Source organism: Topomyia yanbarensis, chromosome 3 (assembly GCF_030247195.1).
Source record: "Topomyia yanbarensis strain Yona2022 chromosome 3, ASM3024719v1, whole genome shotgun sequence".
NCBI lineage: Eukaryota > Metazoa > Arthropoda > Insecta > Diptera > Culicidae > Topomyia > Topomyia yanbarensis.
In genome coordinates, this window is record NC_080672.1 from 187292052 (window position 1) to 187319689 (window position 27638).

The 27638-nt window shown below is 36.6% G+C and overlaps 1 protein-coding gene across 4 annotated transcripts in view; it reads right to left on the reverse strand.

The window, feature by feature from the left end:
- Positions 1-40: 40 nt before the first annotated feature.
- LOC131691083 (myotubularin-related protein 10-B) overlaps positions 41-27638 on the reverse strand; it is a 503383-nt gene continuing 475785 nt past the window's right edge. For 3 of the 4 annotated variants that reach the window (XM_058977276.1, XM_058977274.1, XM_058977277.1), the window contains 3 exons: positions 1451-1681; positions 685-1398; positions 41-620 (listed from right to left, as the gene is read on the reverse strand). In XM_058977276.1, the coding sequence (XP_058833259.1) occupies positions 216-620; positions 685-1398; positions 1451-1681 (1350 nt within the window). In that variant the 3' untranslated portion in view covers positions 41-215. The remainder of the gene's footprint in view (positions 621-684; positions 1399-1450; positions 1682-27638) is intronic. The other variant, XM_058977275.1, reaches the window with a different exon arrangement.

The window sequence follows — 27638 nt, forward strand, 5'->3', positions numbered from 1 at the left end:
TTGAGTGTTGTTTTTCTCTATTGATCAGAAATGCCTATAATAATAATTCAACCGACTTTTTATTTGATGATATTTTTTAACTTATTTACATGTTTGAGTGGTTGTGTTTCTAAAACGTTTTAATGCATAGTTAACAATGATTCTTAAATAAAAATAATTTTCAGTGTCATTCTATTTTTGCATCTTGCATGCTCGAGAAATAAATAATTTCTAAATCAATAATTTATTGAAGCGCAATCAACAATTGACCCGTCGTTTAGGAAATCTCCATTGGTAACCAGGACATCAAGCAGTTTTTCTGTGTTTGTCGCATTGCTTGTAAATGGAAAGAACGAGTTGATGATCGGCAATGTATTTTCGATAGGCTCAAATTCGTTTGTTTTATTTTCGATGTTTGTGCCAACTCCAGATTCCAATAGTATTTCTTCACTTGATGCTGATGTGTCTCCAGTTTGAAGCATTTTCTGCAGTTTGTATATATTGTTTAGAACGGATCTGTTGAAGAGGTCAACCTGCGGGTATCCGCCGTTCTTTATTTCCAGAAATGGAATCCAACGATAGTAACATTGATGCCAAACTTCAATGTTTCGTAAAGCATACTGCGGTTCTAGGAAAACACACTGTAAATTTTACAACAGCTCAGTAAATAGGAATAATGTTCCTAACTTCCCAAAAAATAATTACCTGTAATCGGGGCGCGGTTACGTCATTATTTGATACTCCAACAAAATTGTTAGTGGTAAAACTGTTGTTTCCATCCATGCAGGGAAGACGATACGCCGACGGTGGTAATCGTAGTTTGCGTCTATGTGCATACTCTGTATCTGGTGGTTTTCTGTATAAAGGATTTGCAAAAAGGGCGATATCTTTATCACTAAACTGTTCACCCCAATCCCATGTTGATCTGAGAATTATGCGATCATTCAGCCGTGCGATTTGACGTTCCGTTTCGCTATTGAATTGGAATGTATCAAAAATAGGAAGAAACACGCTGTCCCAAATACTCGTCAGAAAAGTTTCAGAAAATTCAAATTCTTCTGGAAACTGCTGTAATAATTGCCATACGCAGTCTAGGAAAAGAAGAAATAACGGGCTGCGTTCTGCTGAGTTGCCACTGCAAACGTGACCAATACGATCACTGAACGGATGGCCCAAACTAATCCATTCTTTTTGTATCAATGTTTGGAACCCATCAATTGTACGAAAGCTACTATCTAGTAACAGTTGAACTAAACTAGCTATAACACTACACATATCACGACCGTTAATCTCCTGTAACACGACGGTGCATCCACTCATTAGCATTTTAGCGGCTCCTACCGATTGCTTAAGACATACCGACACGTACAGTAACCAGTAGGTTTTATCAAGCAGCGAAAGAAACCTGGAGTCTTGCGCCTGAAAAACGTAATTTTAATAGATTTCAATATGCTATCTTACAATCACCAACCATGAATTCATGATCATTTTCAGGAATGCACAGTTTTCGAAGCTTGAGGTAGCTCAAATTCACTTCCTGGATACTTGGTAGCAATTTTGATAGCTCCATTAAATGTGGGGCCTTTTTTAACGGATCACACTTCCGAACGTGCTCAAGCATTGTATTTTCTATAGTAAAACTGGCGATTTCTGGACTGAGTTCGGCCATACGCACCAAGGCAGCACTTCCTATGCTCCAAACCTGGAAAGAGAAATATTTTATTATATTTTTATAGACAATGGCGATCAATATTATTAGCAATACTTTGACAAAAGTACTAATAAAAAAGAATTGGCGAGTTTTCCAGACGCAATACTATTGACTTATTCACGAATTGGGTCATTAAGCCATGCGCTGTTTTTAATTTTTCCCGATAAAGCTGAAGATACGTAGTCGAACTTTTCAGTTGTTTTTTGTACGTGTAGTATAGTGCGGAGTAGAAACTGTGCCACCTTTCAATGTAACTTTACAATACGATTATTTTAAGACAATCGCTGATCGAAGCAGGCAGAGAAAAGTAGACTGGGGATTTGACAAGTGACGCTTGGATCGACTGGACAAAAGAGATTTGTCTCCATGTATTCACGGACTGAAACATGGGGTCTCGCGGTTGTATATCATTCCCCCGAAAGCCATTTCCCAGAAAGCCATTCCACAGAATTCCCTTCCCCAGAATGCACCATTCCCCAGAAAGACATTTCCCAGAATGTACCAATCCCTAGAAAACCATTATCCAGAATGCTCCATTCCCCAGAAAGTCATTCCCTAGAATGCCCCATTCCCCAGAATGCCCCATTCCCCAGAAAAGTTAATGTTTTTATTCTTGTGGTTAAGCCAAAGGTTTGCGCATACCTAATTCAAGGAACTTATGCGGTGTTAAACTGCTGAGGATGGGCCGTCGAAAGCAGCGGCCTCTCGCAAGCAAACCTGGGGTGGCATTACGCATCTCGATTCGATCAAAATTCTATCGACTCGACCTTGTTTCGCATTATGTATTTCGAACCGAGCTCGAAAGTAAATTTTCGTTCGAGTTCGCTCGAAGAAGTACTAGATTATCGAGAAGTGTGGGCATTATGGAACCATAACAATCGAACTCGAAAGCGAGTCGAGTCGAACGTATTTGCTCGATAGTTTGTATGCTGTCGACTGTCGTTCGAGATTATGATTTGAGTTTTTATTTCATCTTATTCTTTAAATTGGTTAACAATCGGAATACTTAAAGGATTTAAAATTACCAAAAGATGTAAAAAGCTCCCACGTACTCTGAGCTACTTTATGTTATAACTATTTTCACCATCAGGAAAAAGTAATACTAAATATTGATGATAAATTATCCTACACCAAGTAATAATAAAAAAGTGTTGAAACAAATCGATGGAGCAAAGTGAAGGCACATTGACTTATCTAATCGCTATTTGATAGATGTATAGAATCACAATCATTTTTCATTTCAAATTGGTGATTTAAACAATTTTATATTCTAATTGATTCATTTGTTCCCGACTATACCTCAATTGTTTTCAATATCACAATATAGCTTTGAATTCAATGCCATAATGTACGTTTTATGCACCAACAAAATTAGGTGTTACATCATCATTTGTATTAAATGCATGAAAATACAGAATATTATCTTATATAGCAAAGAACTTTGAATCAAATAGAATTACTAACAAATTTAAATGCATCAACCGATTACTAATTATGCCATCTACAATTTCTGGAAACACTTCATTTTGATTATGTTCTCGCTATCTCTAGTTGTGTGCTATAACAAAATAATTAATTAGCAAGTACATGGAAAACCCCGCAAACACGAAAACGAATTTTTGTCTTGACTATTTCAACTAAAAATGGCTATTTTAACGAACTAGTTTTTAAATTTTTGCGTCATCAATTGCTGAAAAAATTGTTGCTTTTGGAAGCTATAAGTTTCCTGAAAACCCCTGAAAACAAAAAAAAATAATGCAAAATTAGCCATTTTTATTGAAAAGGGCTGTTTGCTCGCTATTATTTTCCAAAAAAAATTGGCGGTTTCGAAGTTGTGTTGTTTTAAACAATTATTTAGATATTAAATATGTTATTTAATCTAAGAATAATTGTGAATAACTCATTCTGCAGATAATACATTCCATCATGCGACTGAGGTCCGAATAAGAGAAACTACCAGCTAGGCATTTCGATGTTTCAGTGCTTCAACTTAAACAGCGAGATAGGGTGTTGAGCCTATTTTCGCCATGTTTCTATTATCACCCTACCCATTTGAAGCCGTTGGTTAGAGCAGCGTCTGCCATCTTTGTTCAACGCATTGAGTCAAATGGTAGCGCAACAATAGGGGCACTCGATTCGAGTTTTCGTTGCGCTCATACACGAGAATTTCACCGTTTTCAGCGCATTTATGTTATTATCTTGCTTCTTAACAACGAAGCAAAGCTATTGATGACAATTTCTTCGCATTCCATTGATTGTAGGCCGAGTAATTAATGAATTAGTGAAGCACCCTCCTTAGTATGGTGAAAATAGGCACTTTTCCCTATATTAAAATTTTGTGGCAAGAAGTTCAAAAATACAGTTATATCAAACTAAAATAATGTGCAAGCATTGAAAAAAGGTGGTAAGGGTGAGAGACGTCAACAAATTATGAACATGTTTGGGTCATTTTATTTACCACTATCACTAGTTTAATTCTGTGAATTTGACGCTCATCGGAAAAAAAAACAAAACAAACTGCAATTTTTTTTACACTGAACAAAATTCTTAGGTGGAATTAAAATTATCATGCGATGAACAAAATCATTACTCGTTTTCTGCAACATAGCATTTTCGTGCACTGTAAATAGTTCGTTTCGTCTAATTCACGAACTGAAAAAATGGCATCTTGATGAACGAAAAGTTAAGTAGTTTTACATATTTAATGTACGGGTTATTCCACGTCAAATTTACAACCACGATTTTAATTCCTACCAAAAATTCTTCTTGCATTTTTAGCACAAAATAATTGATATCTATTTTTTGTTTTGGCTGAATACGATAGATTTTATTCAAGTTATGAGCTTTTGAATTTTATGAATTGGACCATTTTTCAACCACGGATAACTCGGAAACTCTTCGTTTTACGGAAAAATGTATTAATAATAAAAGTGCATTTTCGAATGAGCTCACTAATAAAAATCTGATATAGTTTTTTTGTTATTTATGTTATGAATTCTGCAAATTTTAGAAACATATTGAAAAAACAACCTTAAACTAATAAGGTTTTACATTTCTTATAAAAGAAATGTATAGAATTCGCTCAAACTTTCCGATTTTTTCCGAGGCCCGGAGGGCCGAGTCTTATATACCAATCGACTCAGCTCGACGATTTGGGACAATGTCTGTGTGTGTGTCTGTGTGTGTGTATGTAACGGACAAATTCTCATTCGTGTTTCTCAGCAATGGCTGAACCGATCTTATCCAAACCAATTTTAAATGAAAGAACTAAAAAACAGTATGAACGATATTAATTTGTTTTTGATTCTGATGTTTAGTTTTTAAGATATGAATGTTTGAATGCGTAAAAATGGCGTTTTTTGCAGTTTTTTTAAATTATCTGCCGAAATTGACAATATAGATTAACAATTTATATGTTTTTAGACAGCTTCAACGAATACCTTTCGAACAAGCTATAGATTGTTGAAATTGGACTGTTATCAAAAGAGATATTTAACATTAAATGCGGACGAAAGATTTTTATCATTTCCCATTGCCAGAAATATGACCAAAAACATGTAATCTATTATTAACGCCAAAACGGCTTATTTTAGGTCAATAGTATCTTCTGAGAATTTAATGGACGTAATATGACCTTTCTTTTGGTATTGTGCTTTTGCTGATTAATCCCCCTATGAGTGAGATATTTTCACAAATTTTCTTGGAAGTGATTATATCGAAATGATGCCTTCAGCAAATTTGTAGCTCTTACTTTTGCGAATAACGTTACTGAAGACTTCAAATATCTATTTTGAATACTTTAAAAGTTGTGGCTTGTTTGTTGATTACTCTTTGTCGCCTATTTATTGTTCAATATAGTAATAATCCATTGAAATAAGCTAAACATTATTTCGATAAAACGAATTTTGTATTTCATTTTACTATCTACGCTAGAAATAATCACCGAACACTTCCAAGTTGTCTGGAAGGAACTTGATAACTTATCAGTGCAAAAATGTTCATTTGTGCGAACCTTCTGACTGCAATTTTTCTAACTTATGACCATCGGATCGATCTGAAACCTTTCGGAAAATGAAAAGCGAAATAAATAACTCCAAGCAACGGCGTAGCCAAGAGAAGGTTTTGGGGCTTAACACCATACAAACCCCCCCCCCCCCCCCACCACACCAAAAAAATATTGGATTGAAGTTGAAAATTTATTGATGCAGACTGATTTAATTCAATATTACAATAACATTATCTGATCCGTAGATTGATAACCTGCTGTTGTAAACAGGGCCGCAGAGAGAAAATACGGGCCCGGGGGGTCCAACGTACGGGCCCCCACTACTGTGTATTGCCTGAGTACAAAAAATCAATGTTTGAAATCCATTGGAGTTCACTGATATAATGTATAGTACACTGAAATTTTATATTTATGTTCCATTTTTTGCTCTAGTAGTTTGTAGTGCCTATGAAGGAAAAAAATGTAGAGTTTTTTATACTTTGGGAGTGTGTAATACCTCTTTCGCAGTTTTGGTGACTTTGAAAAGCGCCATTTTTGTTTATAGTATTTATAAAAGTAAGGAAATGGCAAGATTATAAATGTAGTAATTACAAAATCTAAAATATCTAAACGGCGATTAACGTCAAAAGATAAAAAACAATAGGAGAACTAAATATTAAAAGAATGTACAAAAGAGCTAAAAACTACAAAATTAACCAAATAAACAAATTAATGTCAATAGTCAAAAATGTTTAATCGAGAAAAACCAAAACAAAACTATAAAAAATTGATAAAAGAAAACAGGAAACTAGAAAAACATATTGCGAAGATTAAAAAAGTCGAATATTATTGAACAAATGGTGAAAATAATGAAAAATCGATAGGAAAGTAGGAAATTTTTTTAGAATCAATGAAAATGAAAAAAAAGCTACTTAAAAGAATACAAACATTACCATAAAAATGCATAAAACTGAAAAACTCGATAAATCAAGAATAATAAAATTTATTAAACATTAAAAACAAGACATATTTAAAGCAATAGAAAAAAATAAATAAAACGTTAAGAAAGCATAAAACAAGAGGAGTATATATAAAAGACAAGAATAAAATAACCGTAGAGAAATTTAAAAAAATGGACGATCCAGAAAATTTTTAAAAACTGGAAAACTGAAACGATGAAAAGACGAAAAAGAAGAAAATTGGAAGTATTGAACAAAAACGGAGCAAACAGACAAAATGGAAAACAAAAAATAGTAGAAAAAAGCCAACATGGTATACTATAGAATCACAAAAATGAAGATATTAACACGAAAAAATTAAAAGAATTAAAAAAGCAAAAATAAATTCAAACAACGAACTAAATGTAAAATTAAGAAAAAGTGGGCCTAGTGTCAAGAAAAGATAAATCAAATGTTTTTTAGGAAAATAAAAAAATCAATGTTAACGTATAGGAAAATAAATCGAAAACATGAAGAAATAACAATAACGAATTAAATCTTAAGAAAAAGGTATAAAAAATTAAAAAAAAATTAAATTAAATTAAATAAGCAATGGGAAAAAATAAAACTACGATAAACGAAAAGCTAAAAACTAGAAAATGAGGACGAAAATAGGAGAAAGGTAAAAAATTAAACAATAAGACAAATTGGAATAAATTTGAATAAGTAAAATTGCTTTTGGAAATGCAAAAAAAAAGAAAAGAAAGGAAATAGAAAAAGTCTATGACAAGAATAAATGTAGTAAATAGACAAATTCTAAAAATTAGATGGAATGACAAAAGGAACAAAATAAAAAGCAGGGTAATAAAATATGAAACAATATGAAAAAAAGGAGAATGTTCTCAAAAAATTGCGAATAAAATTAAATAACAGAAAAAAAATAAATTAAAGTAAGTGATAGTGATAGCAATAGAAAAAAAGCAAAATTAAGCATCGTAAAAAGATGGATAAAATAAAAGTATGCAAATAAATTACAATTGTAGAAATACAAATACAATCCACAACTTCAAAAAATAGATCAATGAAATTTTAACAAAATAAAAAAAATCCATGTAAGAATAAAAAATTGGTAAAAATGAGAAACATGGATCAAATTTCAAATAAGGGTTTTGGTTGGATTTTACGCTATGCTGGTTTCGAAAACATTCATAATCCTATAAAAATATGAATTGTCTTTTATTTGTGTTGGTGTGTTAGCACACCTTAAAATAATTTACAAGAATGTTGTAACTGATTTCTAGTAAAATAGTTCAAAAATAGAAATAAAATCATTACGTTCAGGAAGCAACGTTCAAAATCTCACGCTCACTTCTCTAATACGAAAAGATTTTGTATGCGGATTTAACTTGCTACATTAGTTATCTAATCTTGCTAACTAGATGATTTTGTTTGGTAGCAGAGTTAAATGTTCTCTTCGAAATCAACCAAACACAATTTAGCAATTTGGTTGAACGAATGCTTCTTAGATTCATTGGCAGCTGCAGGCAGGGCCACCTCTGGAGAGGCTTTGACCCGGAGATTTTCACTGATCTGGGGGGTGGTGGATTTTGAGTGGAACGAGACAGAAATTGGAATCAAAGCGATTACTAGGCATTTTAGAGCACTTTAATCGCTTTTTATTACCACGTTAAAGTAAAACTGTAAATTTTTCACGATTGAGAACGGTTTTATCGGTTTAATGTGGTGTAGTATTACACTTCTCCGACTAAGTGCCAAGAATACAAAAGCACCAGCTACTCTCACTGTGGAGGTCGAACGAGCATTGCTCTCCTCCACAACTAACAGGAGAAGGTGAGCAAACGAGGCAGAGCTGTGACATCACACTATGTGGTGTCGGTTATTCATCACCAACAAATTTTAATTTCGCAACAAAGGGGCAAAACTCACCTCCCTAGCCCAGTTAAGGATCGCTGCTGGAGGAGCAACAACACCGCAAGAACTCGTTTGATGTTGACCTAGTCAGTTGGATTAAAACAAATCTGCCAGACCTTAGTGCAGCTGCTGATAAGCACCACTAAGAGTGAAATGATTTGGTAAAATTGCAGTAAAATAACTTTTTTACACCATTTTGAGCAACTTAGTTTCAATTGTAGCACATAGCGAAATATTACTTTCTTAACCCTCCGGAAGTCGCGCATATGGCTTACCGAACGAGCAGCCGCTGGTCCCCTAAGACGATTTCGCTAGATTTTCTGAGCAGCGTGCACTCAGTTCACTAGCGCGACTTCCGGAAGGTTAATTTGTAGTAAATTTTATTTGTTTTTCATTTTCATTGCTTTATGAAAGAAATTAGCAATATTTGGTGAACTTTTCGCCACCTTGAAACGAAGGGTTAGTCGGGAAAAATAAATCTGAAAGAGAGTAATAGTTAATTTAGACTTTTAAAATATTTTGTAAAGAATTAATTCCAAAAAAATTGAACCTATACTTCTTCCCACCAAACCTGGAGAAATTGATGTAAAACCCGGAGACCCGGAGATCGCTCCTGAAAACCGGAGTCTCCGGGTCAAATCCGGAGAAGTGGCAACCCTGCAGCTAGGGATTGTGAACTGAGAGATTCTTCATGCTCCATGACATCTAAAATTTTAAACAAAATTATTAACACTATACTCGGCTTGTTGTGTACGCAATTTGCTGTTATAATGAAAATGTTGATAAAAGGCCGTATTTGAAGGAATTGTAAAACGTATTTATTTATTTTTTGCGTCGCCTGGCCTCTTTGCTGGGGCGAATTGGTAGTCCAAAATCGCGAAAAAAGCTACGTCATTTGAGTTTGACCCCTTTACAAAAATGTTTCGGTATTATCTCGTATCTGAATATGATTTTTTATAGATTTTGTATCAATGAACGGCAAACCAAATATATTAAATTTTAAATTTAAATTTTTGGATTAATTTCAAATTCTTGTGGTATATCAAGAGTTATTGATGACTCATTTGACCATTTGTGCTCTCAAATAGAGGTAGGGCTACCTCTAGTGGTACTTTGACCAGCAGAATTTTACTGAGCAGAAGATAGACTTCAAGAGACACAACCTCCTGCTAGGCAGCCATTTTGTCCTAGCCAACATCCCCATTTGTTAAAATCAAAACAACTTAATGCTATTGCACTGGCGACATAGGCCTAGAAGCGGCTAGGCCCATCATATGTTGACTACTGTCAAAGTCTGTATATCTCCATAGCTGATGACAGGAGTGACACCCCCTGGTTGAAATCAATATGCACTGTTTTATTTCTTATATAGCTCTTAGCACTAGGAGGAAAAATATCTTATTTTCTTCACATTCACCGTAGAGTGTAATGTTTTGGTAAAGCACGCCCGATCTGAATGAAATAACAAGATTATAACAGAATGCAATTTTCGTAACATATTGTGTTATGAATTTGGTCTCGTTAGTAGTTAAAATAACCGAAAATTATAACAAGTAACAGCGGGAGATATAGTTTTGAAATATTCTTGTTATGTGTTTCTGATCGGGACTCTAAATGTGCCGTTCACATTTAGCTGTATGTTTTTGCACTTTTTAACAGATTTGTTGATTTAGTTGGATGTAGTGATTTGCTTTCTCGAATATTCACAAAGAATCCAAAAGCACCAACCACTCTCGCAGTGAAGGATAACCCGAGCGAGCTTTGTTCTGCTCCTCAATAAACAAATACGGGGTGTGAAATCACACTTCAGTTTCTTTCGAGAATCTTTGTGAGGAACATTAAACCATTGAAGCGAAGGTTCAATGGGGTAAAGAAAACCCAAATGGCACTTTTAAAATAATATTTGTCAACGCCAAGAGGGGCCCTCCTTAACAATTGGGGCCTGCAACCCGAGGATGATGTTTATGAGGACTGGGTGCTGCGCGATTCCTGGTAAAGAAAAGGGCAACGCAATATTGCAAAATAATCCAATGGATTCTTCCGGGCAACTTCGGATTTACCGGAACTCGCCTCCAAAAACCGGTGTGGCAACCCTAAGCAGGGTTTTTTCTTTCAATAATTACTTTCAATACTAATCCAGCGCGTTCGAAGATTGGAAATTCAATAAATCAAAAAAATCGATTTCAAACAGGCGAAATTTGAAGACAACCTCATGACCATTCCATTTAATTGTTTAACCCTTACAAGTCTGATATTTTTGTTTCGATTATAGACGTTTTAACCTTAAGGTCATTCGCTTCTTCATTCAGGTTAGGAGTTTTTGCTATTACAAATCTCTATTCCTGCGTGCGGGATTGGGATTCGAACCCAGATGAGCTGCGTACATTACATTCAATGTACAAATTCCGCTATGCCCGCTCGAGTCTGATCTTGTTTCGATGCGAGAATTAGGTTGGTATAAATATAGTTGATAGCGAATATGCAATAGTTTAGAATTTTCGTTATTCTAGTTACCTCATACACAATATGTTGAATTTTTAATCGTATTCTCAAATAATATTTTGTCGAAAAAGTATTTGTCAAAATTTTAGTTTCTGTTAAAAATCCGGGCCCCCTTCAAAACTCCGGGCCCGGGGGGAAACACCCCGGTCCCCCCCCCCTCTCGGCGGCCCTGCTTGGAAATATTAATTCTAACACGGAGTACCCACCACTTCCAGGGACACCAAAAACCCCAAGTGTCCCCTTTTTTCAAACAGATACTCAGTCCAGTAGCGGACTAATGAAATTTTCTGACATAGTGGACTTAATTTTCACAGCTTTCAATGTTACTGATCCTCTTAAAAGCCTTCTGATACGTTTTCTCCCTATAGTGCAAACATTTTTGAAGCAGTTGACTACTAAATGGCCCCTCCTTGCAGCGATCGTATCCTTCGATGGCTAAGTCATCGAACGAGGCCACCGACTCGATCACTGTTCTACAGTGGAACAGCAGAAGTATCCTCCCGAAAATCGATTCCTTTAAATTTTTATTAAATAGTTTAAAATGTGATGCTTTCGCATTATGTGAAACTTGGTTAACTTCCGATATAAATCTCAACTTCCACGACTTTAATATAATTCGTCTGGATCGAGAAAACCCCTATGGAGTACTTTTGGGGATCAAAAAGTGCTATTCTTTCAACCGAATTAACCTCCCTTCGACACCAGGCATTGAAATTGTCGCTTGTCAAGTTTTAATCAAAGGTAAAGACCTTTGCATTGCTTCCATCTACATTCCTCCTAGAGCCTCGGTAGGGCACCGAACGCTTTGTAATATCACGGAATCCTTACCGGCACCGCGGCTAGTTCTGGGAGACTTTAACTCGCACGGTATGGTATGGGGTTGTCTTCATGATGATAATAGATCAACATTAATCCAAGATCTTTGCGACAATTTCAACATGACCATCTTAAACACGGGAGAAATGACGCGGATTCCTACACCACCAGCACGTGCAAGCGCGTTGGATTTATCTCTATGCTCGACTTCGCTACAGTTAGATTGCACGTGGAAGGTGATCCCTGATCCCCACGGTAGCGACCATTTGCCTATCGTGATTTCAATTGCTAACGGTTTAAGACCATCGGAAACAATCAATGTCTCGTATGACCTCACACGGAACATTGATTGGAAGAGTTACGCGACCGCGATATCCGTTAAAATCGAATCCACTCAAGAACTTCCTCCGGAGGAAGAGTACAGGTTTTTGGCTGGCTTGATTCTCGACAGTGCGAATCAAGCTCAGACTAAACCAGTACCCAGCGCGAATACTCATGGACGGTCTCCCACCCCGTGGTGGGATAAAGAGTGCTCAGAGCTGTACGCGGAAAAGTCCACTGCATATAAGGCCTTCCGGGAATACGGGTTACCCGCTAGCTATCTACAGTACGCGTCGTTAGAAAGGCGAATGAAGAGTCTAATGAAAGCCAAAAAACGTAGTTATTGGCGCCGGTTCGTCGACGGGTTAACGAGAGAAACAGCGATGAGCACTCTTTGGGGTACGGCTCGACGTATGCGTAACCGTAATAGTACCAACGAGAACGTGGAATATTCAAACCGTTGGATATTTGCTTTCGCCAAGAAGATCTGTCCGGACTCTGTCCCGGTACAGAAAACGTACCGCGCCGCGTCTCCTCACGATACTGCGAACGAAACACCGTTTTCGATGGTGGAGTTCTCACTTGCTCTCTTATCATGCAACAATAACGCCCCAGGGTTAGACAGAATCAAATTCAACTTGCTGAAGAATCTACCTGACACTGCAAAAAGGCGCTTGTTGAATTTATTTAACAAGTTTCTTGAGGGTAACATTGTCCCTCATGACTGGACGCAAGTGAAGGTCATCGCCATCCAAAAACCAGGAAAACCAGCCTCCGACCACAACTCATATCGGCCGATTGCAATGCTGTCCTGTATCCGGAAGTTGTTCGAGAAAATGATTTTGTTTCGCCTCGACAATTGGGTTGAAGCAAATGGCTTACTGTCAGATACACAATTTGGCTTCCGCAAAGGCAAAGGGACGAACGATTGCCTTGCGTTGCTTTCTACAGAAATCCAAATGGCCTATGCTAACAAAGAGCAGATGGCATCAGTCTTCTTGGATATTAAGGGGGCTTTTGACTCAGTTTCTATCAACATTCTGTCAGAGAAGCTGCACCAGCATGGTCTTTCGCCAATTTTAAATAACTTTTTGCTAAACCTGTTGTCTGAAAAGCACATGCACTTTTCGCATGGCGATTTAACAACATCGCGATTTAGCTACATGGGTCTTCCCCAGGGCTCATGTCTAAGTCCCCTGCTCTACAATTTCTACGTGAATGACATTGACGATTGTCTTGCCAATTCATGCACGCTAAGGCAACTTGCAGACGACGGCGTGGTCTCTGTTACAGGGCCCAAAGCTGCCGATTTGCAAGGACCATTACAAAATACCTTGGACAATTTGTCTGCTTGGGCTCTTCAGCTGGGTATTGAGTTCTCCACGGAGAAAACTGAGTTGGTTGTTTTTTCTAGGAAGCGTGAGCCGGCGCAACTCCAGCTTCTATTAATGGGTGCAACGATCAACCAGGTTTTCACATTTAAATATCTCGGGGTCTGGTTCGACTCTAAAGGTACCTGGGGATGTCACATTAGGTATCTGAAATAGAAATGCCAACAAAGGATCAATTTTCTCCGAACAATAACTGGAACATGGTGGGGTGCTCACCCAGGAGACCTGATCAGGTTGTACCAAACAACGATATTGTCGGTGATGGAGTACGGGTGTTTCTGTTTCCGCTCCGCTGCGAACATACACTTCATCAAACTGGAGAGAATCCAGTATCGTTGCTTGCGCATTGCCTTGGGTTGCATGCACTCGACCCATACGATGAGTCTCGAAGTGCTGGCGGGAGTTCTTCCGCTAAAAAATTGATTTTGGGAACTCTCATATCGATTGCTCATCCGATGCGACATTCTGAACCCGTTGGTGATTGAAAACTTCGAGAGGCTCGTCGAGCTTAATTCTCAAACCCGATTTATGGCCTTGTACTTCGACTACATGGCACAGAGCATTAATCCTTCTTCATATACTCCCAACCGTGTTCGTTTCCTAGATACTTCTGATTCTACTGTATTCTTCGACACATCCATGAAGGAAGAGATTCGTGGAATCCCGGACCATACACGCCCGCAAGTGATCCCCAATATATTTTATAATAAATTACGAGAAGTCGACTGTGACAAAATGTTCTACACTGACGGATCAAATCTCGATGGGTCCACTGGCTTCGGTATCTTCAACAATACTATCACCGCTTCATTCTAGCTCAATGATCCCGCTTCAGTTTACGTCGCAGAGTTAGCTGCAATTCAGTACACCCTTGGGATCATCGACACTCTGCCCACAGATCACTACTTCATCATTTCGGACAGCCTCAGCTCCATCGAGGCTCTTCGTGCGATGAAGCCCAAAAAGCAATTCCCATATTTCCTGGGGAAGATACGGGAGTCCTTGTGTACGTTATCTGAAAAATCTTATCAAATTACCTTTGTTTGGGTCCCCTCTCATTGCTCTATCCCGGGCAATGAAAAGACCGACTCATTAGCAAAGGTGGGCGCATTAAATGGTGACATATACGAAAGACCAATCTGCTTCAACGAATTTTTTAGTATTTGTCGTCAGAGGACACTCAACAGTTGGCAAACCTCGTGGAGCAATGGGGAACTTGGACGATGGCTACATTCCATTATCCCAAAGGTATCAACGAAGCCTTGGTTCAGGGGGATGGATGTGGGTCGGGATTTTATTCGTGTAATGTCCCGACTTATGTCCAACCACTACACCTTGGATGCGCATCTGCGGCGTAGTGGGCTTGCGGAGAGTAGTCTGTGCGCTTGTGACGAGGGCTATCACGACATCGAGCACGTTGTCTGGGTATGCGCCGGGTACTTGGACGCCAGCTCTCAGTTAAAGGATTCCCTTCGGGCCCGAGGTAGACCACCCAATGTCCCAGTCCGAGATATACTGGCAAATCGTGATTTCCCCTATATGTCCCTTATTTATACTTTCATAAAAACGACAAATATCCCAATTTAGCCCCTCTCTTTTTATTTCTCGTTTTAGAAGCTTTCTCTTGCCTTGTGGGACCGATCAGCTCCAGACTGCAACTATGTAACCGCCGTCGCACTTACCACTACGGAAACTGAAGCGAGAGCGACTCAAGGTCCGATGACTTTTGAAGGATTCCCCGCGGGTCCGAAGAATACCATCCGCCAATCCGACCTACTAGACTGAGGCGGTAATCTTTCGCTGATCTCCCGTTTGAGCGAAAGTTGCAAGTTTTGCTCTTCTCTCCCGGTCACCATCTACGCTTTCTCTCCCCTGTCCTTGATACAACTGCTTCTACAGCCCCCCTCTGAATATCTTGACCAAGCATAAGTCTCCGCTAAAAAAGTTCAAATTTGTATTCTGTATTCCTAGTTTTAAGATAGTTGTAATTTTACCTCTTTGTTAAAACTATTGTCCCCCATCTTGTAAATAGAATTGCATCCCTAGTCTTAAAACACCTGCGAATTTTCTCATAAATATTTGTTCCCCCTTTTGTGTACCAAACTATATTTTTAGTTTTAAGATAACTGTAAATATTTCATAAAAATCATTACTATTGAATTCCTTGTTTTAAAATTTTTTCATAAAAAAAATCTTTCGCCCCCTCTCTTGTATATAGAATCTTATTTCTAGTCTTAAGATAGCTGTAAAATTTTTCTTTTTTTAAAAAATATTTCAACATTGTAACCTCCTAGTTTTAAAATATACAAAATGTAAAAACAAAAGAATTTGGCACCGCCAAGCTAACGCATTTGTGCCTATCAAATAAACGAAATGAATAAAAAAAAACTCGGAAACTCTTCGTTGTACGGAAAAATTTATTAATAATAAAAAGTGCGTTTTCGAATGAGCTCACCTATAAAAATCTGATATAGTTTTTTTGTTATTTATGTTATGAATCTGCAAATGTTAGCAACATATTGAAAAAACAAGCTTGGACTAATAAGTTTTTTATTCTATGAAAATATTTATAATTATATTGAGAACCTTATTAATTTACGAGATATTTCAATTAAAGCTGGCCCATAACATGTCGTTTAATGTAAAATTGCCCTTTTTAATGTTATAATTGTAATATCTCGAAAAACATTTTAAGATCCACGGCAAAATTTTTACACAATATTTTTAACATGATTTTTATAATTTGAAAAAATAAGCAAAAAAATTGATCCAACTTTTAAAAAAAATTCTCAATTTTTCCGGCAAGCTCATGCGAAAATGCAACTTTTTACATTTACTATTTTTCCATACATCAAATACATTCCGAGCTATCAGCGATTGAAAAGTGTTCAAGGTATGAGCTTTCAACTTCAAAAGTAGAAAGCTCATACCTTAAAGTAAATATTATATTCAGCCATAACAAAAATACCTGTCAAATATTTTTAGCTAAAGAATGCAAAAAAAAATTTGAATTAACTAAAATTTTATTTGTGAATCTGACGTTGATTGGCCCGTACGGTGCATAAAAGTTATCATCGATGTCTAAACTAATTTTCGAGAATGAAACGAAATGATTCGTTCTTTTATCAATTGTTTTATATAGTATAAATATTTTTGGAAAGGGTAAATTTTTTTCCTACATAAAAGGAAAAAAATCGTATTTGCATATTACATCGGATCTTTTTGGATCGATGTTTGACAACATCGATTTTATTTCAAAGGGTTCACCCCTATTATATGCTAGAAAAAATGTTATATTTGCGAAATTATCCGTATATATTTCGATAACAAGCAACTAAAAATTAAATCTAAACGCAAATAAAATCAAAACAATTCCTATATTTTACCAAAATTGGTTTTATGAAACTTATTCATAGCAGAATTAAAAATATGTTTTCTCAGTGTATACTCTCATTTGACAGTTTGCGCTCGAACAGGCAGTCGAAATCTAGTACCGCAATCTAACAAGCTCGAACGCTTGGTCGAATACAATACGTAATGCCGCAAGTTAGTCGAAACGACTTGAAAACGTTTCGAATCGAGTCTCTCGAATCGAGATGCGGAATGGCACCCCTGTTATCCTCCCGTATAACCGGTTTACTCGAACATAGGACTTGGTTCCTTCTTTCAAACATGAGCAGTTCTTTGAATTTGTACGCCAAGTAACTTGCACGCAAACTTGTGATCTTTTCGTCTGCCCGGTTTATTCAAACATATATGTTGATTCCTTCCTTGGAACTTTGGTTAAATCCATATTAAAATCGAAATGAATGCATATTTTGACAAATGGTTTCGTGGGTTTTTAAAGCATTTATCTTTCTTTTGTATTGGGAATGTTTCGTACGCAAATGTACGATCCACCCGATTGCTCGGTTTACTCAAACAGGTTGCACTAAATACATTCGAAAGTATTTTCATACCTTACACCAAATGGTACTTATACCACAGAGTTACAGACATAATACTCGACAACAATTATTCGTCAATGTTAGCGATCATTTTGAATTGAATATATTTTTAGATGGGACTGTTATCGCATTTGCGATTATGGCGCAACTGACATATGCGCAAGTATACGGGGGATATACTAATTGTTCCTGGGCCTGAGGGTTAACTGCGCCTTTCGTTTTTCCCTATTTGCAGAGTGGGCATCTTGTGTACATGATAGAGAATCAACTTGCGCATCATATACACCAGTTGCGCTTTAGTTCCGCATGCTGAAAATAGGAGAAAAATCGAAAGGCGCAAGTTTCCTATTTCGATTTTCAAATGCAACTACAATAATTTGTAAATGATTGGTTGGAACCGGCCGAATTGGTACAACGATATTTTTGCAAGGAGCCTCCGCTTTCGACGGCTTATCCTTATCAGCTTAACATCATGCATCAGTTCCTTGACTTAGGTAATGTACAAAGTTTTAGTTTCGCCCCATAACCTTACTTACATAACACTGTTTCATTCTTTTGGATCCTAAGAAGGGGGCTACCGCTTTCTATGGTTGTTGCCAAATGGCACTGCAAAACACACCTGTGCTGAATTGTGCGATTTGTCGTATATGTATGTTTATATTATTAAAAGAAAAGTAAAAATATTGCTATTGTCTAATGCTGCTACCAGTGCACTCTTCGAGGGGAGCAATATGACCTAGGCCAACATACTGAAAAAATGTTTTGATTTTCATTAAAAAAAATTCCCACTTCAAAAAAATGTGTGGGAAATGGTTATAACTATGGAATGAACTTATGAGCCAATGGTCTTTCTGGATATGGTTTTCTGGAGAATAGTTCTTTCTGGGGAAATCACTTCGATATTTCAGTTTCTGTGGAATGGTTTTTGGGGAAAGTCAGGCATTCTTTATTTAAATTCGGAACAAATAATGTGATCCTAACTTCCGGTTTCAACACAATGCAAACCATTTCAAATGTGACCGAATCGAAGAATGCCTTACGTTTGAAAAGATCAAATCAATTAAGGTTGCACAGAGAATGCGCAAAATTCTCAAACGAAAAAAGCAGTTTTTTTCCACAACGTATGTCAGATCTTCATAAAAATCAGGCATGTCCAAACACGCCACGGCACCGCGTGCTGCATTTTACCACCGCAACCGAGTGTATTGAAATGAGCACCCCAAGCCAGTGCTCGATTCGAAGCACCGATGCACGATAAACGAAGCACCTGTGTCGGTGGCGGTGTTAAATTTTCGATCCGGTGCTTGGATGCTTCGGAAAACACTCGGGCCGGGTGCTTTAAAATTTCTGAAGCACCGGAGCCGAGCGCTTTCAACTTCGGATAACACCTCGGAAACTCTTTGACTTTGCACCCGTATCAAAGCGAGAATGTTTAAGTCCGCTAGCATATGCACAAAAAGAAAGAAAAAAAGATTTTTCGGTGCGACGGAATAAAAGAGAACAGCAAATATACTTCCATTATCACGGAGTTTGATTTTTAGTTAGATATGTAATTTTAAAATATCCAAAGTCGATGCAAGTATAGATCGCGGATGGTGGATTTTTTTTAATTTTGCGTCTTGGAAATACTAGTCAACAAAAATTCTATTTCTTTATCTTCTTGCAAATGTATATCTAATTGAAAGCAAAAGATATGAACTTTGCCATCGAATAACATCTTTTTATTTTTTATGATCCCAATCTATACGGATAACGCACATATGGTGCTTAGCTCAATTTGAATCTATTCCTATTGCCGCCATTTGGGGCACACGTTTCGAATTTTCAATCAATCAATCACATGTATTTCAAAGTATTTGGATAATTTTTATTATACGAAACTTTGTTACCAATTTTTAGACATTCTATCTATTGCTGGTCGTAATAATAAAGTATTGAGTCATTTCATGTCGCAAACTCTATTACAATATTTAGCTAAAATAGTGCTTTTTAGGCTGACAAAATGGAGACACTGAAAAAATCTGTTTATCCGGTTACCAGGTTGTTTTGAAAAAATAATTAATGTCAATTAGAATGTCAAATTACAGTACTAATTTTATCATTGCGGTCAATAAAACGTATTTTCAGAGGAGCTAATCTCATATCATTTGTAGCAAGTTACCTACTGCAGAGAACTTCAATTTTCAAAATTACTTGAAACACGTTATCGTATGTAAAGGCGTTAGGGCACAATCGAGATGCGCCCATACGATTTATTTCCGCTTTATACGTCATTACCAGTGCCATTACAAAACTTTTAACACAGCACAATGCAACGAAATGAATTTTGGCCGGACTTCATTACTTTTCTGGCACATCCAACGGCGTCCGTGTGTTGACGTGCCGTTTGGTTCTCTGTGCTATAGACTTATAGAGCATTAATTTAGAAAAAATCTACGTTATCATAAATATCGCTAGCTAGTGTCCCAATCCTTATCAGTCCTTCGATAGTTATACTATATAAGCTATATTCATTATTCCGCATGTAAACTCAATAAAACAAAGACAAATTTAGTTGACAAGATGGTAAGTGATCACCCAAACCACATTCTGAACGGATGCAGTTTGAAATCTGAAGACTAGATTTTTGTCTTGTTATATTCTGCATTTTTAATAATTGAACCGATACCTTGTCCTTTTTATATCTATTCTGCTTTAAGGTCCAAAAAAGCCAGCTTCAAATGGGTTTTTACAATTTGATCGGCAAAATATAATTTCTGCATGCATTTTAGATACATAAAATTTTATTTGACTGTCTAAAGAGATTTCAATTCTTGCAGAGTATAGTGGGTGTGTAGACTTACCAGTCATAGAGAGTATAACTGTACTGGAAACAGTGATCGATGTAAGGATATGCGATGATTTTTGCTGATACGGTCGGGCATCTATCATCGACATAACTTTTTATAGTCCGTCGGAGATGGCAAACATGAGTTGGAAAGTTTGTGAAAACTAAAAGCATATTGACCACCAGACCATCCAGTACAATATTGGTCAATGGAGTTATGCTTTGTGTAAGCACTACGCACAGGAAGAGACTCCTCTCACTTAATCGTCGAGAAGTTAGCTAAAGCATGTAACACCACAACACCAACGAAAAGCTCATTAATTTACTTTATTTTTTAATAGATGAAAAATTAATTGACTTACACCAGAAAATCGAATAACAGACAAATGATTTCCCGGATAATGCGACCTGTAATGCATTAAATACACCTTAAGTTTGTTTGAGAATTCATGCACAAATAGCTATACAAAACTGAAATATATCACGAACCCGTTAACAATATATTATATAAATGAAAAGCAACTGAAAAGACAAATCACACCTTGGAATTTTACAAATTGAATAGAGCCAAATTGATGCATTTACATTTAACATATTTTATTTTAGATTCGATTACCCGGGGTAAGATTTTTTAAATCCCCGGATATTCGAATCTGACCTGTTTATTATTTGGAATGAACTTCCCTTATTCCACAGCAAAACAAAAAAAATTATGTGTGCATACTTTGCATCTATAAGATGTGAACAACGTTCTTAAGAAATGATACTTTAATTTGGCTTGGTTCGTCAATACACCATCGGTATAATTTGTGTTGGGTTTGTGTAAGTCATAGAAATTTAAACGCGTATGTAAATGATATGTTCCCACGCGAGTTGACTTTATTCGCTTGCGTATTATCATATGATAAGTTGTTTCTTTTTACTTTTACTGTAAATTTTGACAAATGAACAGTATATTTGATTGAATTTATTAGAATGACAAAATAGGATGATTTGTATTGAACAAAAACCAAGATCTATAAATTGCAATACAAACTAGTTGGACCCACTACCATTTGCCCGAAAGGTAGACTGAAAATATTGGTCCTAAAGTTTTTGTTTAATTCATACACGGCACTCATGAAGTCATTTGATGGTAGCTGAAGCCGCAACTTTAGGAATTTTACTAAAATACTACAATTTCATGTTTGATTTTACCTATGCGGAAACCAAAGAGATTTTAAATATTGATCTTTCTACCTAGAGTTAAAAACTAAAATGTTTTCTCAATCAGTAACATATTCACTTTCCATTCACTGATTGCTGGAAACATAATTTCTTTTTGAAGTTATGACTAAAGCTGAATACTTTACAGGATACTTAACGACCTTGGCTTATACTACTTTTTCAGAAATCATATTTTTATTAATTTTATAATTACGGGACATTATTTTGAGCATTTCGAGACAAATGGAAAATACAACCGTCAAACTGGGAACTTGCAACACTTCTGACTTCCTCTGTTAATGTAAATTTAGCAACGGTAATAATAATTTTAATAATTTGGAGTCAAAAGTCTTAAAATTATGCAAAACATATGAAAGGTGTTGACCGAATAAAAATATTTAAAATCAACATTTTTTTTCTATCACGCATTCCTATTTGCTTTTCAATTCAATTTAGGCGCATATGTATTTCCATACCTGAATAAAATTTTCAAACTGAGCTATTTAATACTAAGTAGCGGAAAACTTTGACACTTTAGTCTTTCAATGATACTTTTAGTAATACAAATGTGGAGGTTACAATCCAATCGCGTTAACGTTAATTTAAATCCATTCATTCATCTATTTATAATTCCTACTTGCATACCTACTTAATCCTTCCTTACTGTATAATGCATTACAGATTCTTCATAAAGTACCAAGCTCGTTCATGCATATGAACGCACCAAATTGTTTTGAGCCACTTACCAAGCGACAGCAATAGCACGGCGATAATCGCTACCGAAATATAAGCTACCGTGTTTTACGAATTTAAAAACACTCGATACGGTGCCTGCCGATGCCAGAAACACCTCGGTTGCGGTGCCTGCCGATGTGAGATGCACCTCGGTTACGGTGCCTACCGAAGTCAGAAACACTCGGGTCGGTGCTTTGCCGAAGCAACGAGCACGGTGGTTAAATATCATGCGCTGGCACCGACACCGGTGCCTTGGTATCGGCGACCGGTGTTTGCTGTTGAGCACCGGTACGGCGTGCCAACTTCAATCCTCTTGGTGGCGTTTTTATTGGTAGAAGTGCCCACCGTGCAGCACCGTTCGGTGCTTTTGCCATGCCTGATAAAAATCAATCAGCGTATGTAGAACATTGTTACAGTACTGCTGATTGATTTTTATGAAGATCTGACATACGGTGTGGAAAAAAACGGCTTTTTTCGTTTGCGAATTTTGCGCATTCTCTGTGCAACCTTACAAAAGGTTAACTTTTCTGGGGAATGACTTTCTGGGAGATGGTGCATTCTGGGGTATGGAATTCTGGAGAATGGTACATTCTGGGAAATGACTTTCTGGGGGATGCTATTCTGGGGAGTTAAATTCTGGGGAATGGCTTTCTGGGGAATGATTTTCGGGGGAATAGTATACAATCGGTCTCGCTCTAGCATGTTGTATCCCATTACTTTCACATGTGTGTACCCGGGGCAATAGGTGTCAAACTAATGGGCCTAGCATATGTGAGAGTGAGATGATAAATTTTCAGTGTTAGCAGCGACATGCGACCTCTAGTAGTTATAAGGTCTGTTCCAGTACCAGGAGAAACAGGAAGTACTCCGGAGAAAATCGTTCCTGTACTCTCTTCTTCTTTTTTGCCTTTCTCATATAGAAAGGTTATGCAATCACTCTGAAAAACGTCAACCTAATCCCGGCCCGGAGGGCCGAGTGTCATATCCCATTCGACTCAGTTCGTCGAGATCGGAAAAAGTCTGTATGTGTGTGTGTATGTGTGTATGTATGTGTGTGTGTATGTGTGTGTATGTGTGTGTGTGTGTATGTATGTGCGTATGTGTCAAATAATGTCACTCATTTTTCTCAGAGATGGCTGGACCGATTTGCCCAAACTTAGTCTCAAATGAAAGGTGCAACCTTCCCATCGGCTGCTATTGAATTTTGGATCGATCGGAATTCTGGTTCCGGAATTACGGGTTTCAGAGTGCGGCCACACAGAAATTTCTCATAAAAACTATAGGAAAAATTAAAAATAGAATTTTTATTTTTGATGCTAAATGTATTCAAGGTGCATAAAACGTCGAGATTTGATGCAAACACGAAAAAAAATTGACGAAGATTCACTTTTTTGGATTTTGCACATTTTTGCCTTTCTCATATAGAAAGGTTATGCAATCACTCTGAAAAACGTCAACCTAATCCCGGCCCGGAGGGCCGAGTGTCATATCCCATTCGACTCAGTTCGTCGAGATCGGAAAAAGTCTCTATGTGTGTGTGTATGTGTGTATGCATGTGTGTGTGTATGTGTGTGTGTATGTGTGTGTGTATGTATGTGCGTATGTGTCAAATAATGTCACTCATTTTTCTCAGAGATGGCTGGACCGATTTGCCCAAACTTAGTCTCAAATGAAAGGTGCAACCTTCCCATCGGCTGCTATTGAATTTTGGATCGATCGGAATTCTGGTTCCGGAATTACGGGTTTCAGAGTGCGGCCACACAGAAATTTCTCATAAAAACTATAGGAAAAATTAAAAATAGAATTTTTATTTTTGATGCTAAATGTATTCAAGGTGCATAAAACGTCGAGATTTGATGCAAACACGAAAAAAAATTGACGAAGATTCACTTTTTTGGATTTTGCACATTTTTGCCTTTCTCATATAGAAAGGTTATGCAATCACTCTGAAAAACGTCAACCTAATCCCGGCCTAATTTTTTTTTCGACTCGCATAAGGTTTCTGGATTTTAACAGGGGCGTAGTTGATGGTTTACGGAGAGGGGTTACACCCCCCTCTACTGTTCACTCCCCTCCTTTAAAAATCTCCTTAAATCACCCCTCAGACCACCACCTCATACCCCTCCCTTTCAACCCCATTATCTTTAAACCACCACTATATTACAAAGCATACCAATTTAAGCTGGGGAGTCGTTCGTTCATGGGACTTTCACCCTCCTCACATACCCATCCCCGCATGACAAAATGAGTTAGCAAGCAGATAACATTGATCTAATGCTGATTAGGCTAATGGAGTATGATATTTTTTTGTTTCAAGTGTTTCACCGTCGACACGTAGCTCATCAAGTTCGTGGCTGGCATGCCATTGTGTATAAGTGCAAAGTTTAGAGAAATGAGAAAGGCACAATTGCACCGCTAGGTGGATTAAAACAGGTTTTTTCTTCTTCTGGTAGCAAACCGGAGTAAAAAGGAGCAAAGATTTTTTGCAGCTGTTTACTCCGGAGTGACTTCCGAGTACTGGAACAAACCTATAATCTCTTTTGACTGGACGCATTCCTACAACCTGGCGACGAGGAAAAGGAAAGATCTACACACAATAAGGTAATTATAATTGAAGGAGTTGAACTGTGTACGGCGGAAATTTTGGTAATTTCCTTGTAGAGGCGAGCATTAACGAATTCTCCGGGTTTTGGAATAAAATTATTCTATTGAGCGAAATGATTGCATTTCCACGATGGCGTGAATTTAATATCATTATTATTAATCGGTGGTGGTGGAATGTATATGGAATATATTTGAATGTTTGGGTGTTTGTTGTTTCTATTGCTATGGCTTCTATTCCGAGGTAGGTATATTTATCCGATTGAATGTAATTTCGTTCTTCATTAATATCATTACTCCTCCATAACCTGCAGGTCTTGACTCTGTGATAAATTTGTAACCAGAGAATTTATATGTTTCTTCTGGTTTTAACCATATTTTACTAAATAAAACTATATCTACATCTTCCTTGCTCAGAAAGTTTTTGATAGTTTCACGGGTGTCTATTGGTCGAATGCTAGTGACATTGTTCTGAATTACTGTTAATTTTCTATATCTTGATGTACTCATTTGAAATTTTTAATTATTTTTTATTATTTATTATGTGTAATTGGAAAGATGTGTTTATTTTGATAATATTTTTGTGTTAATTTTCGTCTTATTTCTTTTTAATTATATTAAATATTGATTAGTTTGAGTTTCCAGTTTGGATTGATTATTTCGTTCAATTCATTACTTATGTTGATAAAAGTACGGGCCAGATTCGATTATCCGTAGGGCGCAGAAAAATTTCGCTTCGGATAATCGAATCAAAATAAAGGTTTTTTTCTTCATGAAATATATTAGTTATATGTTCAAAAACAGTATCTAAGGTACATGCATCTTGTTTAACTCATGGAACATTTTTTTATCAAACCGTTTTAATGGCGAATATCGATCGCTATTGTATAAAATGATAGTAAGACATGTAAGAAAAATAAGTTATATAGCCAAGTTATTTTATTTTAAAGTATTGCGTTCGATTGATTGGGATACTTATGTTTGGTCTAATAATCATGGCGCATAGGGCATGTTCAGGAGTGTCTCAGTTTTAGATTCATTATTTTGACAGTTCTATAATATAAAACTGAAAATTTTTAAAACTGGAACTTGCTTTTTCCCCGGTCTATCGGGTCTAAGTGTCTGTGCTGAATACTTTCCATGTATTTACAACACAGTTCTAAACGTGTTTCAAAATCAGCAACAAATAGAACGGCGTCGTAAAACAGTTTTAAATTTTAAGGGCATGTTCAGGAGTGTTTCAGTTCTAGATTTAAAATTTTGACAGCTCTATAATATAAAACTGAAAATTTTAGAACTAGAACTTGCTTTCCCCAGCAGCAGTTTTAGCGGGTGTTCTCTTCAGTTTAAAATTCATGTCTCGCCATCCCGCATAAATCTGTACCATATGCCAACCATTGTATCAAACGTCGAAAAACCATTTTCAATATGGTTCGTTCAACAATAGATTAACCATTGCCTGATATAATATCGAACATAACCAGTGTCGTTTTTTCCATGCTCGACCATACAAACAACGGGTCGTTAAGAACAGTCACCATACCAAAATATGCGATTTTCCATATACATTTTGACAACATACCATTCAAGAACTATACAGATTATGGTGGCATGCATATTTTATATCTAGCGATGTATAAAATATTGGCGCAGAAAAAAAAAATTTCCCTTTCACTTTTCAATTCTATCGATTGATGAAATTTCATTTTGTTACACGCAATCTTCTGATGAGAGCTTGGTTGAGACTAACTGGACTGTCGCTTTATCCAAGTGAGCTATCACCGTAATATTGTTAGACAAGGATTTTTGATCATATTAATCTACAGGTTTTTGGAGCAGCGTAAACAGATGTACGCATAACAAAGACCACCAAATCAGTATAACCTCTGGCGCAAAAATACAATGTAGTATACGAATCTTCAATATAGGATACACGGAAGGTATTGGAAATGGTTACTAAATGGGTATGGTAGTATAATAGTTGAATTATAATGGTGAAATGTATCAGTAGTATTCTCAATATTGTGAGTATTATATGAATAGTTAAGAAATGGTTCCGAAGATTTCTGGAATGGTATTTATTTATACGGGATGCCTTCATTCAAATTTATTTTTCCCCAGTCTATCGGATCTAAGTGTCTGTACTGAAAAGGTTGCATGTATTTAAAACACAGTTCTAAACGTGTTTTAAAATCAGCAACAAATAGAACGACGTCGTATAACAGTTTTAAATTTTGAAACAAAACTGTTCGAAATTATAAAACAAAACGCTCTGCTGCGGATGTGAATGTTTCAGTTCCAGTTCTACTTTGAAACTCCTATATAAAATAAAACGCTCCTGAACATGCCCTAAAACAAAACTGTTCGAAATTATAAAACAAAACGCTCTGCTGGGGATGTGAATGTTTCAGTTTCAATTCTACTTTGAAACTCCTATACAAAATAAAACGCTCCTGAACATACCCTAAAAGTAGATACAGAACCAAGGTTGCAAAATGCCTACCTTTTCTGCGGCTGTAATTTTGCTGCCTACAATATTTCAGTCCCGTTTGAAATCCAGATCGTCAATATTTTTTTTCCATTACACGTACAATACTTTTGTCAATACACTCTAGTATTGACAAAAATATTAAACGTGTAAGGCCCGCTATTGAGACTAATCATTTTTGTTTTTTTTGGCCAGCAACACAATGGCCATTCTTGGCTGAGTTATTTTCACTAATTAGAATGCACAAATTGTCTAAACC